The sequence below is a fragment of the Lactuca sativa genome, chromosome 5 (genome assembly GCF_002870075.4).
Source record: "Lactuca sativa cultivar Salinas chromosome 5, Lsat_Salinas_v11, whole genome shotgun sequence".
Classification (NCBI taxonomy): Eukaryota; Viridiplantae; Streptophyta; class Magnoliopsida; order Asterales; family Asteraceae; genus Lactuca; species Lactuca sativa.
Genome location: NC_056627.2, coordinates 30,029,853 through 30,047,566, shown reverse-complemented (window position 1 = coordinate 30,047,566; position 17,714 = coordinate 30,029,853). Strand labels below are relative to the sequence as shown.

Below are 17,714 nucleotides of genomic sequence, written 5' to 3'. Positions count from 1 at the left end.
ATTTCTCCGCCGATGAGCTCTCCTTTATAGCCAGAAAGTGAGCACTCTTAGTCAAACGATCAACAATCACCCATATCGTATCTGATCCTCGGGCAGTTCTAGGAAGTTTTGTAATGAAGTCCATGGTTAGATGCTCCCATTTCCATTCAGGAATCTCCAATGGTTGCAACTTCCCATGCGGTTTCTGGTGTTCCGCCTTGACCTTTCGACAGGTCATACATTCTTCCACAAATCGAGCCACATCATTCTTCATTCCATGCCACCAGTAAGCCTCATGAAGGTCCCGATACATTTTAGTAGCACCAGGATGGATAGAAAATTTTGACTTATCAGACTCATCCATTAGGGTTTTCCGATTTCCCCCGGTATATGGAACCCAAATCCTACCGTAGCGAGTCAGCAAACCACGCCCGTCTCGTTCCATCTTAGGCAACTCTTTCCCAATCTTCTCACGCCTGATGTTTTCCTCTAGTATTGCCGTGTTTTGGGCGTCCCGGATTAGATCTAACAAACACGACACCATCGTGATCCGCAGACACTTAGCTCAAATCGGTTCGGCAGATTGTTTATGACTGAGAGCATCAGCTACCACATTAGCTTTACCAGGGTGGAAGTGAATTTCACAATCATAATCTTTTACCACATCCAACCCTCGGATCTGCCTCATATTCAAATCCCGCTGCTCGAACAAATATTTTAGACTCTTATGGTTAGTGTATATGATAAACTTCACTCCATAGAGATAGTGTCTCCAAATCTTAAGAGCGAAAACAACAGCCCCAAGCTCCAAATCATGAGTGGGGTAGTTTCGTTCGTGGGGTTTCAGCTGTCGGGAGGCATAGGCTATCACCCTATCTCATTGCATTAACACGGCACCAAGACCTTGAAGCGATGCATCACAGTAAACCACCATATGCTCAACCCCATCAGGTAAGGCCAAAATCGGAGCTTCACACAATCGTTTCCTTAACTCATCAAACGCCAGTTGCTGCTCCGGGCCCCAAACGAATTTCATTGATTTCTTGGTCAATCGGGTGAGTGGTAAGGCGATTTTAGAGAAATTTTCAATGAACCTCCGGTAATAACCGGCTAAACCCAAGAAACTGCGAATTTCAGAAGGTGTTTTCGGAATCTTCCATTGCTTAACCGCATCAACCTTGGCTTGATCGACCTTGATACCTTGTTTGTTTACCACATGCCCCAAGAACTGAACTTCTTCCAACCAAAATTCACATTTTGAAAATTTAGCATAAAGCCTTTCTCTTGCCAGAGTTTCCAGAATCTCCCGAAGGTGTTGCTGATGCTCCTCTTTGCTCTTAGAATAGACTAAGATATCATCTATGAACATTATGACTGAACGGTCAAGCATCAGGCTACACACCCGGTTCATGAGATCCATGGACGCTGCGGGTGCATTGGTGAGCCCAAAAGGCATCACTACGAATTCAAAGTGCCCATATCGAGTACGGAATGCTGTTTTCTCAATGTCTTCTTCACGAACACGCATCTGATGGTAACCGGAACGTAAATCAATCTTGGAAAACCAAGATGCTCCCTGAAGCTGATCGAAAAGATCGTCAATACGTGGCAACGGGTACCTATTCTTTATCGTGCGCTTGTTTAGCTCCCTATAATCAATACACATTCGCTGGGATCCATCTTTCTTCTTCACAAAGAGAATAGGAGCACCCCAAGGCGATCAGCTTGGCCGTATAAACCCTTTATCACTTAGATCTTGAAGTTGATCTTGGAGCTCTTTCATTTCAGGTGGTGCCAAGCGGTAAGGAGATTTCGCTACCGGAGTCGCACCTGGCACCAAATCAATGCGAAACTCCACTTATCGAACAGGTGGCAAGCCAGGGAGTTCCTCCGGAAAGACATCGCTAAATTCGGAAACGATAGGAACGTCGTCTAGTGCTATAGCAGAAGAGCAAGAAGCCATAGCCAGGCGGGGAATGTCCCCCTGAATAATAAGTTCTCCACCTCTAGGGTTTCGAGCACGAACTTGCTTCTTACGACAGTGGATTTCCGCATCAAATGCATCAAGCCAATCCATGCCTACGATAACGCAGAGCTCTCGCATCGCAATAGGGATAAGATCAATGGGGAATTCAACTCCAGAAAACTCGAGAGTGTAACCTCGATAAACATCGGTGACATAAATAGTACGGTTGTCGACAACATCGACAACCATTGGGTGAGCCAATTTTCCGATACTACGCCCCAAATGATTAATAAACGTGTGAGATACAAAAGAATGGGTAGCACCGCTATCAAACATAACAACATCGGGCTTGGAATCTAGCAAATAAGTGTCTGCCACTGTCGTTGTAATCACCGGCTCCTCCACAGTCATCTGGTGAGCACGACCTCGTGTCACCATAGTGGTTCCCTTAGAGGATGATGCAATTGCAGGATTTGTACCCCTGTCTCCTTTACCAGTCTTCAACTTCGGGCATTCAGGCTTCTTGTGTCCCGTCTCGTTGCAGTGATAGCAGACGGGAACTGCAGAAGTAATATGAGGTACTGCACTCGCAGGGGGATCCCTACAATTTTTCCAATGATGCCCTGGCTTTTTGCAGTTGTAGCATATCAACATATTTTTCTCACCCTGGAGACGTCCTATACTCATACCTTGACTTACTACCCTGCTTTTGCGTTTTCTGGGCATCTCTGGATGTCTTGGAAGAGGTGTCATTGGCCTTCCTCTTGGACTGGGTCAGCAACTTGATTTCCCTCCTCCTCGCTACATTCATGATCGCAGATAAAGTCGAGAACTCATGCATGCTAACGAATTCTCGAATCTCGATACGTAGGATGGCCGTGTACCAGCAAACGAGGGGCAAAAAGATAGCATCTCCAAGAACTTGGCGTTCAGGTCACTAACGGATTCGGTAGTCTGCTGTAAGGCCATGAACTCTTGCTGCATCCGCTGCTGCTCCACCTTAGGCACATATTGTGCCTCGAACCTCTCCACAAATTGGGCCCAAGACATGGCCCTCACTTAGTCTTCGTTCAATAGAGCGGTGATGGCGTTCCACTATGTCTTTCCCCTTTTTCACAGGTGATTCATGGCGATCACTGCTTTGTACTAGTCCGGACACCCAACACTTATGAAGGCGCCCTCAACATCTGACACCCAGGGCTTAGTAGCAACTGGGTCGGATTCACCATTCCAAAGAGGAGAGCTACACTTGTTGAACTTCTCGAAGTAGTATGCCGAATCCTGAACAGGCAGAGACAATAACGCTTCCCCAGGAATAGCCGCGAGGCGCTCATCCAGAAGAGCACCGAATTGGTTGATTATATCGTTGGTCAAACCCGGGATTAGTTCGTTGAAACTGTTATTGAATTCCTCAGCGACAATATCCCTAACTTGCTCCATTTTGAGCTGATTAAGTCGAGCAGGCGGAGCCATTGGTATCCACAGAAGAAGGAAAATCTTAGAAACAATTCAGCCTAGATATTTCTAGGAAGACAAAACACTCAGCTTGCCGAAAATTTTTCAACCTTGCCCCGACTCGAAACCGGCACCGATGTTTCAAATAGTAGGGGCCCTTCTACTACCTTCCACACAAGTTCCAATTTCGCATTCGCGTCTAGTTTCAAAATTTCCAGTTCGCTCTAGCCATTAATTATACAACTCTCTCACATGTTAACACTAACTAAGTGTGTAATCTAATATTTTAAGGCTAGTAGAATCCAATTTATAGTCAACAATTTAACATAAACATTTAACATAAGAAATAAGGCTTACTTGGCTGGCTGACTGGTACACCACGACATCTTTCACTACTAGTCTTCAGAAAGTTTGAAAAAATATTTTAAAAAGAAAATAAACTCTTATAGAGCCTCAAATTTGAGTCTAGAACATCCACAAGAATGCCTAGTTCCCTCAAACTGTGGCTCTGATACCAACTTGTGACACCCAATTTTTTTTTTGTAAAAATTTTAAACTTTTAAAACCCATCTTAAATTAAATTAAAACAACTGAAATAGTCATAACATAATCCATCAACTTAATAACCATATAAAATAAGTGCGGAAGTAATAATAATAATAAGGTCCCAACAAAATAACTAGTAGCGATGTCCCGATGCTCCATGTCAAGCCTTAGCCTCTTTAATCTTAACACCTGAAAAGTTATAAGGGAAAAACGTAAGCACGAAGCTTAGTGAATTCAAACACAGACATTGTACTAACATTCATATTTACTAGCCCTAATCCATTTTCCAATTATAATGATAAAGACAAAGAACGAATCAATGTCTATATTACAAGAAGGACTTGTAGGTTTGAACCGCACCGGGAAGATCCCGTATCATTTGGCCCTAATCACCGCACCTCACGAAGAGTATTACGTTGGTGATCTTACCTACCCACCGCACCGGTAAATCCATATCCTTTGGTGGTGTCCCCATATCCATAATTAGTTACATACAGTGCACATGTACGAATTAAAACAACACTTATATAGTATAAATTCAAATAATCACACACGAGCTAACTAGCAAACACAATCATCAATACAAAGGTGTGAGAGAACTCACCTTGAGTGAGTATTAAGGATGGCTAACAATCAAATAATGCTACCAAGCTTGAGCAAACTTCAAAAACCTCACCTAAGAAGGACTAAAGGTTAGAAAGGAGAAGTAACGAAGCTATGAGTTGAGAAAAGAGTAATCACAGCAAGGTCTCTAAAACAGACCTGCTGTTCAAAACGGATTTACTCCAAAATCTAAAACAGAAACATAGCTTTAACTAAATTTTATAGGAAACTATGATTGCTCTGGATTCCACAACTATAAAGAACTCATTCTAACTCCAAAATATGAATTAAATATGAATTTTACAAAATGGTGTATCACTTCTGTCTCCAACAATAGAGTCAAGTGATGTTGGCCAATTCTACCCAACTTGTGAGTAGAATTAGTCCAAAAGAAAATTAAGAGAAGTAAAGGACATACAAGTGAAAGTCTCAGAGTTGGAATTGAATGAAAAACATCTCTCAAACTCCAGATATAAAATTCACATTGTGGACAATCACAGCACTAGCAAAAGCTGGTGACTGCCCACTGACCTGGAGTGTGGATCCATTATAACCAATTTATAATTGGAAATAACACTCCATATTCTCCAGATCTTAAATTCATAATATAAGGAACATATAGAAACTTGGAATCACTCTGGATCCTTTTCCAAGCCTTAGAAATGATGAAAACAAAATGACATATCAGAACAGACCCGGATCAGACCTAACAGCAAAGATGCCATTCTTTCACATAGATAAAGCCCTTATCAGTGAGGTTGGCCTTCTTAAGAAAGTTAGCCAACTCAATTTGTGAACTTTTGGAACTGGTTTGGGGTCCGTTTGAGTTCTAGAACTCCAGATATGATTTTTACGAAATGACTACAGGTCTGATTGAAAACAGAATCATAGCCACCCGTGATACCTTTTTGGCTTATCCATCCTTCTCCTTTTGAAACACATTTTAAGATGTGTTCATCATCCCAATTCAGTCCACATGATAATGGTGGTACTAAAAAGGGTTAGGGATCATTAGGATTTCATTTAGCCTCAAGGATGTAATAATAATCAACATGAAAATAAACATAAGCACATAAAATCATCATTCTCCCTTTTAGGGTTTCCATGATCTTTTGCCACATGTAATCCCCTAGATCCATCATCCACCATATATGGGGTGAAGATAGGATCTTGAGATGATGTATAACATACAATTACAAATAAAATAAGAAGGAGAAGAGGTGAAGATGAAATCATAAAACTAGAACAAGGTTATGAATCAAGTTGTAAGAAAGGATAAGGAGGTTCATACCAATACGAATCAAGGCTGGAAATGAACACGAATTAAGCTCCAAACAGCCCCTTGGCTGCTCTTGATCCCAAAGAGAGAGAGAGGGACGATTTTTGAGAGAGAGGGAGGGTTTAGAGTGTTTTCCTTGTGTGTGTTCCAAATGATTCAATTTACACATTAAGTACTATTAACTAAATGGACATTGCAAATAGGCCCATAGCCCATGGACTTCAAAAAGGAGTTTACAAGATGATCAAAAGAGTCCAATAACATAAAAAATCAGACATTGGTTAAATAAATTAACCCAAGGTTACAAGGATAATTAAATTAAAATAACCAAACGTACCGAGAAAACCCGGGGCGTTACAGAGGTACCTGAAACCAAAACTAAAATTGTAAGCACAAAGCTTAGTGAGTTCCCCCATCATACGACATAATATACAATCATACTTTTTGTCGGGCAATTCTGGGGTGCCCGACCTACCCATGTCAAGCCATTTTGGGGTGCTGATTACCCGTATCGAGCCATTCTGTGGTGCTGACTACCCATGTCAAGTCATTCTAGGGTGCTGACTACCCTCCGATCTATCTCACCCGGTCATGGGGACTATTTCACCCTACTACTATCACATACAATATATCATATCATACTGTGAGACATAGCTTGAGTGTCCGACCTACCCTTCAGTCCTAACAACCGATCGGGGGACTATTACCCTCCTAATCCACTATCATATAGAACATTGCATACTGGAACATAGTACATATCAAGTAATGGCAAACCAGAAAATTATCACAAAGACAATCATCTCAACTGTATCCAAATACTAGTGGTCGGCCTTGGTGCCTTAGACCCACTTCTATTGGAGAGAACTCACCTCAATGTCGTGTAGTGTTTGAACTATCCTCGGCGTGAAGATCGACTCTCCTCGATTCCTCAATCCCTACACGACAACCCTCAGTCATCAAATAGAACATACCACCCTAACCAGGGTCAACACAAAACCAGGCAAAGTCAACATTGGTCAAAGGCAACACCAAGTTGACCTAACTCGCCGAGTTGGTCTACCAACTCGTCGAGTCCATACTCCACTAATCCAATCCAACCCCGACTCTACTCGTCGAGTTTAACAAGAACTAGACGGGTTCTCCTTCATACAAACCATCGGGACCATCTTTATCCGGCTCGCAGAGTTCACCCTTGAACTCGTCGACTTCATCTCCCTCATAAGAATGTGTCCAGTCTATGACTCGCCGAGTTGTACGTCGAGTACATCTTCAAAGATTGGTATATTGCCTTGGACTTGCCGAGTCTGTTCAACCACTCGTCGAGTCCCATGATTCCCAGGTCCCTTTACACGTCTAAACAACTAAGAGACTTTCCACCCTAACAACTGGTCCATCCACAGAAAGGATTTGGTGGTCAATACACCCCGACTCGCCGAGCCCCAAGAATAACTCGTCGAGTCCATCCTTGACCATTACAATATATAGTCAATTTAAATGGGTCTTGACACATCAAAACCATAGATATGTCCTCCTAATGTCCATTTTACACGTAAAGTTCCAAGCTTGGTGCACATGCATGGGGTCTTTGGCTGAAAAAGACATAAAAGGTGTTCTACAAGATGCATGGGGATCTCATGGACATAAAGTTGGAACCTTTATGCCATGAGACCCCTCCAATGACTCAGGCTGAAGTCAAGACTCCAAATAACACTTTACAAATCCGAAAATGGATTGGAAAGCCCTAAAGGTACCCAAAATCCAAGCCCTAAGGATGAATAAACGCATGGAAGACTAAGACAGGGGCATCTTACCTTGATTGAGCTGGAAATGGACCAAAATATCTGGATCTGCAAGCCCCAACTCGAACTCTCAAGCTTCTTTCTTCTCCTCAAGCTTCACAATCCACCAAATGCACTAAAATGGCCTTAGAACACACAAAAACGGCTAGGGTTTCGATATACAGCTTTCTGGGAGTGATAGGGACGATGGAGGCTAAGATAAGGTGTTTAAATAGGGTGCAAACACTCAAATTTAGGGTTTCACACAAACAGCACCTACTCGCCGATTCAGTCTCCCGACACGTCGAGTAGGTCACTTAAACTGTTTGCGGATCTCGAGTCTATTCGACGATTTGGGCATCCAACTCGTCGAGTCCCAGAGAAAAACACAAGAATGCTTGAATTAGATGCATACCAGGAATCGGGTGTTACAAATCTCCCCTACATATTTTAGACTTCGTCCTCGAAGCTTGCTGCACAGTCTTGGAAAAGCTCGGGGTAGTGCACCCTCATCTCGTCCACCGGCTCCCAGATCCATTCCAAGCCCTTGCAGTGTTGCCACTGCACCTTTACCAGCTCCACTCTCTTGTTCCTCAGATCCTTTGACTTCCTGTCAAGGATTGCCACTGGCCGCTTGATGTAGTTCAGGCTGTCATCAACCTAAATATCCTCCAAAGGCACCACCACTGAATCGTCCACCAGACACTTCCGCAATTAGGAGAGGTGAAAAGTGCTATGAATCTGACTGAGTTCTGCTGGCAGATCCAGCCTATATGCCACATTGCCCACCCGGGATACAACCCTGAAGGGTCCAGTATACATGGGGCCCAGCTTGCCCCGCTTCCTGAATCGAATGACGCCCTTCCATGGTGACACCTTTAGGAGCACCATATCCCCGACCATAAACTACATGTCCAATCGACGCTTTTCGACATAACTTTTCTGCCGACTCTGAGCAGTCTGAAGACTGCTTCAAACCTGCTGGATCCTCTCTGTAGTCTTGAGTACCTCTTCGGTACTTCCTATGACTCTCTAACCAACCTCACCTCAACATATCGGGGGTCATGCACTTCCTCCCATACAACATCTCGAAAGGAGGACAGTCGATACTTGCATGATAGCTATTATTAGAGGAGAACTCCGTCAACGGAAGGTAGGTATCCCAACTACCTCTGAAGTCTAATACACATGCCTGCAACATATCTTCCAGAGTCTGGATGGTCCGCTCGCTCTAACCATCCTTCTGCGGGTGAAAAACGGTGGTAAAATGCAGAGGAGTACCCGACTTGTCATGAAACTTCTTCCAAAATCTATAAGTGAACCGCACTTCGTTGTCGGAAATCACTGAAACTGGCACCCCGTATCGCGCCACTACCTCCCGGATATAGATGTCGGCCAACTTTTCGGCCGAAACGCTCTGCTGAATCGGAATAAAATGGGCGCTCTTGGTCAAACAGTTGGACCTTGCCATGAGGTCTTTGGTGCTCAGCCTTGACCTTCTTGCAGGTCAGACACCTGTCCATAAACCAAGCCACATCCCTCTTCATACAAGGCCACCAATAATCAAGATGAAGATCCTTGTACATCTTCGTTGCCCCGGGATGGCTAGAAAACCTAGATTTGTGCGCTTCCTCCATCAATACCTGGCGCACACCCCATGGTATGGGAACCACACCCTATGGTGAAGAGTCAACAATCCATGGCTGTCATAATCAAAGGAGGAAACCTAACCCACAATATGCTCGCTCTTCCGATGTTTCTTCGTCAAGGCCTCCTGTTGGGCCTCCTAAATTCGCTCCAACAGCGGAGTCACAACAGTCATTCTCATACAGACATCTCTGATTGGTGCTGCCTTGCGGCTAAGCGTGTCGGCCACGACATTAGCATTCCTTGGGTTGTAGAGGATCTCATAATCATAATCCTTTACGACATCAAGCCACTGATGCTGCCTCATATTCAGATTTGGCTGATCCATAAGGTACCTCAGTCTCTTGTCGTCCGTGTAAATAGTACAACAAAACCCATAGAGGTAATGACACCAAATCTTGAGCGTGAAAAAATGGTCCCCCAGCTCCAAGTCGTGCGTTTGATAATTTTCCTTGTGAGGATTCAACTACCTCGAGGCGTAAGCAATAACATGCCCTCTCTGCATCAATACCACGCCCAAACCCGAGATAGACACATCGCAATATACTACAAAATCCTCCATGCCCTCTGGCAGGGCTAAGATTGGCGCCTCGCATAATCTCTGTCTCAAATTCTCAAATGCAGCCTGCTGCTCAGACCCCTAGTTAAAGACCATGACTTTCCTCATCAACTAGATCAGGGACACGACTATCTTAGAGAAGTCGTGAATGAATATCCGATAGTAGCCTGTCAATCCCAGGAAGCTCCGAATCTCAGATGGAGACCTCAGAACCTCCCATTTCATTACGGCCTCCACCTTGGCTGGGTCAACCGAAATCTCATCCTGATTGACAAGGTACCCCAAAAACTGCACCTCGCGCAACCAGAACTCACACTTAGAGAACTTAGCATACAAGCTCTCCCTCCTCAAGGTATCCAGAACAACCCACAAGTGCTCCTCATGCTGCTCTCGCGTTTTGGAGTAAACCAAGATGTCGTCAATGAAAACTATCATATCCCGATCCAACATTAGTCTATACACGCGGTTCATGAGATCCATGAATGCAGCAGGAGCATTGGTGAGCCCGAAAGGCATCACCACAAACTCATAGCGACCATAACGCGTCCGAAAGGCTGTCTTCTGCACGTCCTCCTCTCCGACCCTCATCTGATGATAGCCTGAACGCAAATCACTATTAGAGAACCAAGATGCTCCTTGTAGCTGGTCAAAGAGGTCATCAATCGCCGGGAGTGGGTAACAATTCTTTACCGTTACCTTATTTAGCTCCCGGTAATCTTTACACATTTGGTGCGGCCCGTCCTTCTTCTTCACAAATAAAAGCGGGGCTCCCCAGGGTGAACTGCTCGGTCTAATGAATCCTTTTTCTAATAGCTCCTGCAGCTGTATAGACAACTCCTACATCTCAGGAGGAGCCAACCGATACGGTGCCTTGGCTATTGAAGCCGTACCAGGGACTAGGTCAATCCTGAACTCCACCTGCCTCTCCGGAGGTAACCCATGCAACTCCTTGGGGAATACATCCGCGAACTCTCGCACTACCGGCACATCACCCACCATCGCCTTTCCCGGCTCCCGAGTATCCACGACATAGGCAACATATCCTACGTAACCCTGTTGAAGGTAGCGCTCAGCATGTTGTGGCCTCTCGCCCTGAACCATCAGCTCTCCCCCACTCGGGGTCCTAATCTATAAAAACTGTTTCGCGCAGTCAATCACAGCCTCATTGGGTCTTAGCCAATCCATACCAATAATAACCTTGGTCCCCCGCAAGGGTATGGGAACCAAGTCTACCAGGTAATGGTCCTCGAACATCCTCAAAACACAATCTCGGTAGACCTCTGATACTCGCACTGAACGGTCATCCGCAGTCTCGACCTCTACATGGCAATCCAACATGCCCGAGGACTCAGGAAACTTCTTGCTAAGCACAAGAGAAACAAATGATCGAGTAGCACCCAAATCAAACAACAGCTGAATTGGGATGTCGTTCACATGGAACGATCCTTAACAGAGCATACATATATCATATCAAAATCATAGCGACATAACATAAAAGAGAAAGGAGAAGAATTCATACACGTCACCACATTGCGGCGCATGCCTCCTCAGCTGTGAACTGAAACGCTCGGCTCCATACCACAGGAGCCTCTGGCTTGACCTTTCAGCCATCTACAACCCATGTTGTCGCTGGAGTTGGCGCCAACACTGGCATTGCTACTGTCACTGCGGACAATCTAGGACAGTTGGCCTTTTATGGCCCTTCTGCTTGTAATGGAAGCAAATCAGATCTGATATTTGAACTGTGGGGGCGGGGGCAGTACAATCCCTACCAAAGTGCCCCGTCTTGCCGAACTAGTAACAGCCTGAAGATCCCGCTCTATAGCTCCCTCATGCGGCCTCCCGCATTTCCTGCAACGGCTTTGGACCGGCTGGCCCTTCGACCTAACGTTAGATCCCTTGGATTTCTTCCTCGAAATACCTGCAACCTGCTCAGTCTCCACCTTTCTCTTCCTGATGTGCTCCAAATCAATCTCTCTCTCCCGCGCCCTGGCAAGCTGAATAACTAACATGCTCCCGGATATCAGCCCTCAACATATCGTGGTAGCGGGTCTTCCATATCTCCTCGTCTCCTGCATATTGAGGTACCAACAAGGACCTCTCCCTGAACCTGGCGGTGATCTTCGCCACTGTCTCATATCAAGAAACTCTCTAGCTAGCTGCTGAAGCTCCACAGCTAGTGCAAACTCCACCCTAAACTGGGTCACAAAATCCGACCAAGTCATAGCCTTCATGGCTGGGGCTCCCAATGAGTCACCAAATGACACCCACCAATCTCTTGCTCTATCCCTCAAACATCCCACAACAAAGCGGACCTTCGACCCCTCCGGGCAGAAGCTTGTCAATTGCGCAGACTCAATATTTGTGATCCACCTCCTGGCAGCAATGGCGTCTTTCACTCCATGAATGTATAGTGCACCACTCCCCCTGAAGTCCTTGAATGGCAGTGTGCGCATACCCGTCTGGCTAGACACCAAATCACTCTGGAATGCTCGGAGGCGATCCTCCATCAGCTCAACAATTTCCTCCTTGATTTACCCAAAAATAATCAGTGTCGCCTCAAGGATACCTCTCGTGATCTTAGACGCGATGAACTTGCGTAGCCCGTGATCAACCTGCTCGGATCCTGCGCCCGAGCCTAATCCTGATCCTGATCCAGATCCAGATCCTGAACCTCTTGCTCCATGTCGTGTGACCATCATACTGAAAAAATAAACACATAAATGTCAGGATCATACATACTCTTGAGAGGTCTCACACTCTCCAAAGTTTCCTGGTTCCATCTCGACACTCCTTGACTCGAGTACGGATCATCTTCTTTCAATAGTACGGACCCATATTACCCTCCACATCTATCCGTACTTTCCTCAAGGATTGTCTCGATTTCACCAAGTCCCTTTCTACTAATACAACTTCCCACGCTAATCTCATCCTAGGCTCAACCCAGGGTACTCCCCAACCTACTCTCAGCCATCAGCTGCATAAGGAGTCCTTACCATCCTTCCCTAACTATTTGGTGAATACTATTACATATCCACTTGCTAGTTAGTTAAGGCTAGCTAGGACCCCCATAAGTACAAAGCAATCAGCATTTGTTCATTGAGTAACCAAGTCAAACATGACCTAACTAGGCTTTCCTACTGTTGACTAACAGTCCTAGCATACAGCTCAATAAACACATACAACAGGCATATAAGGCATCCTTCTAGATACTTAGCTCTAATCTAGCATGTAGTCCACAGAATCATACAACAGGCATACTAGGCATCTCCCTAGATCCCTAGCCCTAATCTAGCATGCAGCTCTCATAATCACATTATATAGCATAACAAGTATGGGTATCTTGGGGAAAGCCTACTTGAGCTCGGCCCGTCGCACGCATCATACACCTCATTCCTTCTCAAAATTATTTAATTTAGATTTTAGAAAAACTATTTCCTTGTAAAAATCTTTCAAGCCCTCAGTTTGAGTTCAGACACCCCCGAGGGTGTGTCCCAATCCCTCAAACCTAGGCTTTGATACCAACTTGTAACATCCTAATTTTCAAGACAAAAAATTTCGTTTGCAAATTAGTAATTTATAAAATCGTTTATTAAAAGCATTGAAAATATCATTTCAATCCATAAGCCATCATGAGCATGTCTAAAAACCACTACATCGATCCATAGTATAAACCAGAGTACAATCGCAGAAAACTCTTTGCGGAAATCATGTGTGTGTGTGTTGCGTTGCGATGTCGCCGACTCCTTCCCCTTGGATGAAGAGGTACCTGGAACCAAAACTAAAACTGTAAGCACAAAGCTTAGTGAGTTCCCCCATCATACTACATAATATACAATCATACATGCTGTCGGGCAACTCTGGGGTGCCCGACCTAGCCATGTTAAGCCATTCTGGGGTGCTGACTACCCGTATCGAGCCATTTTGGGGTGCTGACTACACATGTCAAGCCATTCTGGGGTGCTAACTACCCTCCGGTCTATCTCACCCAGACATGGGAACTACTTCACCCCCTACTACTATCACACACAATATATCATATCATACTGTCAGACAAAGCTAGGGTGTCTGATGTACCCTTCGGTCCTAAAAACCGATCGAGGGACTATTCCCCTCCTAATACCAGTATCATATAGAACATAGCATACTGGAACATAGTACATACCAAGTAATAGAAACCCAGAGAATTAATACAAAGACAATCATATCAACTGTATCCAACTACTAGTGGGTTGGCCTTGGTGCCTTATACCCACTTCTACTAGGGGGTAACTCACATCGATGTCATGTAGTGTCTGAATTGTCCTCGGCGTGAAGATCGACTCTCCTCCATTCCTCAATCCCTACACGAGAACCCTCAGTCATCAAACAGAACATACAACCCTAACCAGGGTCAACACAAAACTAGGCAAAGTCAACATTGGTCAAAGTCAACACCCAGTTCAACTGACTCGCCGAGTTGGTCTACCAACTCGTCGAGTCCATACTCCACTAACCCGATCCAAACCGACTCTACTCGTCGAGTCTAGCAAGAACTCGACAGGTTCTCCTTCATACAAACCATCGGGACCATCTTCATCCGACTCGCTGAGTTTATCCTTGAACTCGTCGAGTTGATCTCCCTCATAAGAATGTGTCCAGTCTATGACTCGTCGAGTTGTATGAACAACTCGTCGAGTCCATCTTCAACGATTGGGAGATTGCCTTGGACTCGCCGAGTCTGTTCAACAACTTGTCGAGCCCCATGATTCCCATGTCCTTTTAGATGTCTAAACAACTAAGGGACTTTCTACCCTAACAACTGGTCTATCCACATAAAGGATTTGGTGGCCAATACACCCCGACTCGCCGAGTCCCAAGAACGACTCGTCGAGTCCATCCTTGGCGATTACTATACAATCGATTTAAATGGGTCTTAACACATCAAAACCATAAATTTGGCCTCCTAATGTCCATTTTACACGTAAAGTTCCAAACTTGGTGCACATGCATGGGATCTTTGGCTCAAAAATCCATAACAGGTGTTCTATTAGATCCATGGGGCTCTCATGGCCATAGAGTTGGCACCTTTATGCCATGCGACCCCGCCAATGACCAGGATCTGAAGTCAAGACTCCACATAACACTTCACAAATCCAAAAATGGCTTGGAAAGCCCTAAAGGTACCCAAAATCCAAGCCCTAAGGATGAATAAATGCATGGAAGACCAAGATAGGGGAATTTTACCTTGATTGAGCTGGAAATGGACCAAAATCACTAGATCTCCAAGCCCCAACTCGAACTTTCAAGCTTCTTTCTTCTTCTCAAGCTTCACAATCCACCAAATGCACTAAAATGGCCTTAGAACAGACAAAAGCAACTAAGGTTTCGATATACAGCTTTCTAGGAGTGATAGGGACGATGGAGGCTAAGATAAGGTGTTTAAATAGGGTGCAAACCCTCAAATTTAGGGTTTCACTCAAACAAAACCTACTCGCCAAGTCAGTCTCCCGACTCGTCGAGTAGGCCACTTAAACTGTCCGCGGATCTCGACTCTATTCAACGAGTTAGGCATCCAACTCATCGAATCCCAGAGAAAAACACAAGAATGCTTGAATTAGATGCGTACCAGGAATCGGGTGTGACAGGGGTATAACGAAATTTCCTATAAAATGGTAGTTGAATGGGTGTCCATTATCACCCACCGCTTCCTTGATTGGTGTAGGGTCCTTAGCCGAACAAGTTTGACATGACAAATAATTTTCATTAGTAGGTATAATAAAATTATCAAATAACTAAATGTTTTGTAAAATTCCCAATCTTAGTTACTTTAGGAAAAATGTGAATTTGATGCTAATCCATGAAATTGCACATTGCACTTTATATAAGTCGTTATTAGAGCGTATGTGGTTAACCGACACACTAATATGGACTAATAAAATGTGGAAATGGGTGTCTTATAAATTATTATTGACTAATGGAGCTTGTATGGCTAACCAACACATTAATTAGATGATAAATGACAGCGAGATCACCAAGCTAATTTGCATGGTTATTCACATCTTGTTTGTGATCCTCAGTATCCCAGTCACAAATGGAAGAGCATAATCAAAATTAAACATGTCATTGAATCGTTTAATGAATCTCAAAAGATCTAGGAATTGTATTAAAAACCTAATTCATTTAAAATTCTGTTTTTCGTGGTGAAATTGTTAAATCATCATTTACCTACCTTTATTTATTTCACAATTAGATTACGACATCGCTTTTCTTGGTTGTGTAATATCTAGTTGGATCCTAGCCTTAATATTTCATTTGGGTATTATATTGAGGACTATTTCTATCTAACCAAAACTTGTCCTTCTTCTTTTTCAGATGTCAACTCCCAACGATGCTTCTGGTTCCTCTAACAACAACAACTCCTCCAACAACAACTTCTCACTCTTGAACATCTGCTCGAGGGTTACTTTTGATGGCAATAATTATAATGATTGGATGCGAAACATCAATATGGCTCTTTGTTTCGAGGGCAAAGAGTATATGATCGAAAATGAACTTATCAAGATTGATGAAACCAAAGCTACTCTTGAATAACTAGTTAAGTATATGCAACACTACAATGATGCGACAAAGGTTGCATGTATCAAGGTAGCGACTATGACTCCTGAGCTACAGTGGTTCTATGAGGATTACTGGATGTATGAGATGGACTAGGACATGGTGGAAAAGTACCACCAACAAGCACGTCAAGAGAAATATGAGGTAGTAAAGTCCCTCATCACTAGCAAGATGAAAGACAGAGAGTCTATTAGCAGCCATGTGAAATGAATACAATGATACATGGAATGCTTGCTGAAGATTAATGTGAACCTTGATGAGGAATTGGCTATTGATATAGTCTTGCACTAATTACCCGGTTGTTATGATCAGTTTATCATGACTTATCATCTGAACAACCAAAAGACCACATTGGCTCAACTTCAGAATCTGTTGTGAATGACTAAAAGTGGACTAAAGGGAAAAAGTATTGACTCCACTCCTGCTGCTGGTGTTCCTATCTTGGATATTGGACAAGGAAAGGGGAAGAAGAGGAAAGGTCCTCCCAAATAGAATTGGAAGAGAAAATCCCAAGCCTGGTCATCTAGCAACGGAGCCAAAGGCAAGTCCAGTTCTGAAGCACCCCAGACTCCGATCCCAAAGAGGATATTTGCTTCTTCTCCCATGACAAAGGGAACTGGAAATGAAGTTGCCCAAAATACTTGCAAGATATTAAGGATGGCAAGGTGAATCCAACATCGGCAGGTATTTACACTATCTTATCTAAAAACTTATCGTATTCTTATTCTTGGGTCCTTGATACAGGATGTAGTTTTCACAATTGTTCTAATTAGTAGGGGCTAAGAAGAAGTGAGGATGTGGAGCATGGAAGGATAAACTTGATCATGGGAAATAGGAGATTCTCACCTATTACCAAGATTGGAGTTTACACCTTAGTGCTTAGTACAAGCTTATGTTTAGATTTGAATAATTGCTGCTACTCATTAGAGATGACAAGAAACATCATTTCATTTCATGATGTGTATAGACAAGGTTTTAGATATTCTTTTTGACAATGAGAATGGATTTTTTTATGCTTCGAAAAATGGTTTATTTTATTTTGAAGCTTTACCTTGTGATGATGTGTATGAAACTGTGATGGTTGTAGACAATTTAGGTAATAGTGTTTTTCAAATTGATTCGTCAAATGGTTTAGACAAAGCATGCTTGTAGCATTATTATTATGGACATATCAACAAGAAATGCATTGCTCAACTCCAAAAGGATGGAGTGTTGGGATCATTTGACTTAAGGTCGGATGATACGTGAGAGTCTTGTTTACTTAGAAAGATGACTAAATCATCTTTCACTGGTTCTTGTGAAAGT

General features: G+C 43.7%; 1 protein-coding gene across 1 annotated transcript; it reads right to left on the bottom strand.

The window, feature by feature from the left end:
* Positions 1 to 1,837: 1,837 nt before the first annotated feature.
* On the bottom strand, positions 1,838 to 2,698 carry LOC111880507 (uncharacterized). The gene has a single exon (XM_052771532.1). It carries the CDS (start codon positions 2,696 to 2,698, stop codon positions 1,838 to 1,840), a length of 861 nt encoding a protein of 286 aa, XP_052627492.1.
* Positions 2,699 to 17,714: the final 15,016 nt, after the last annotated feature.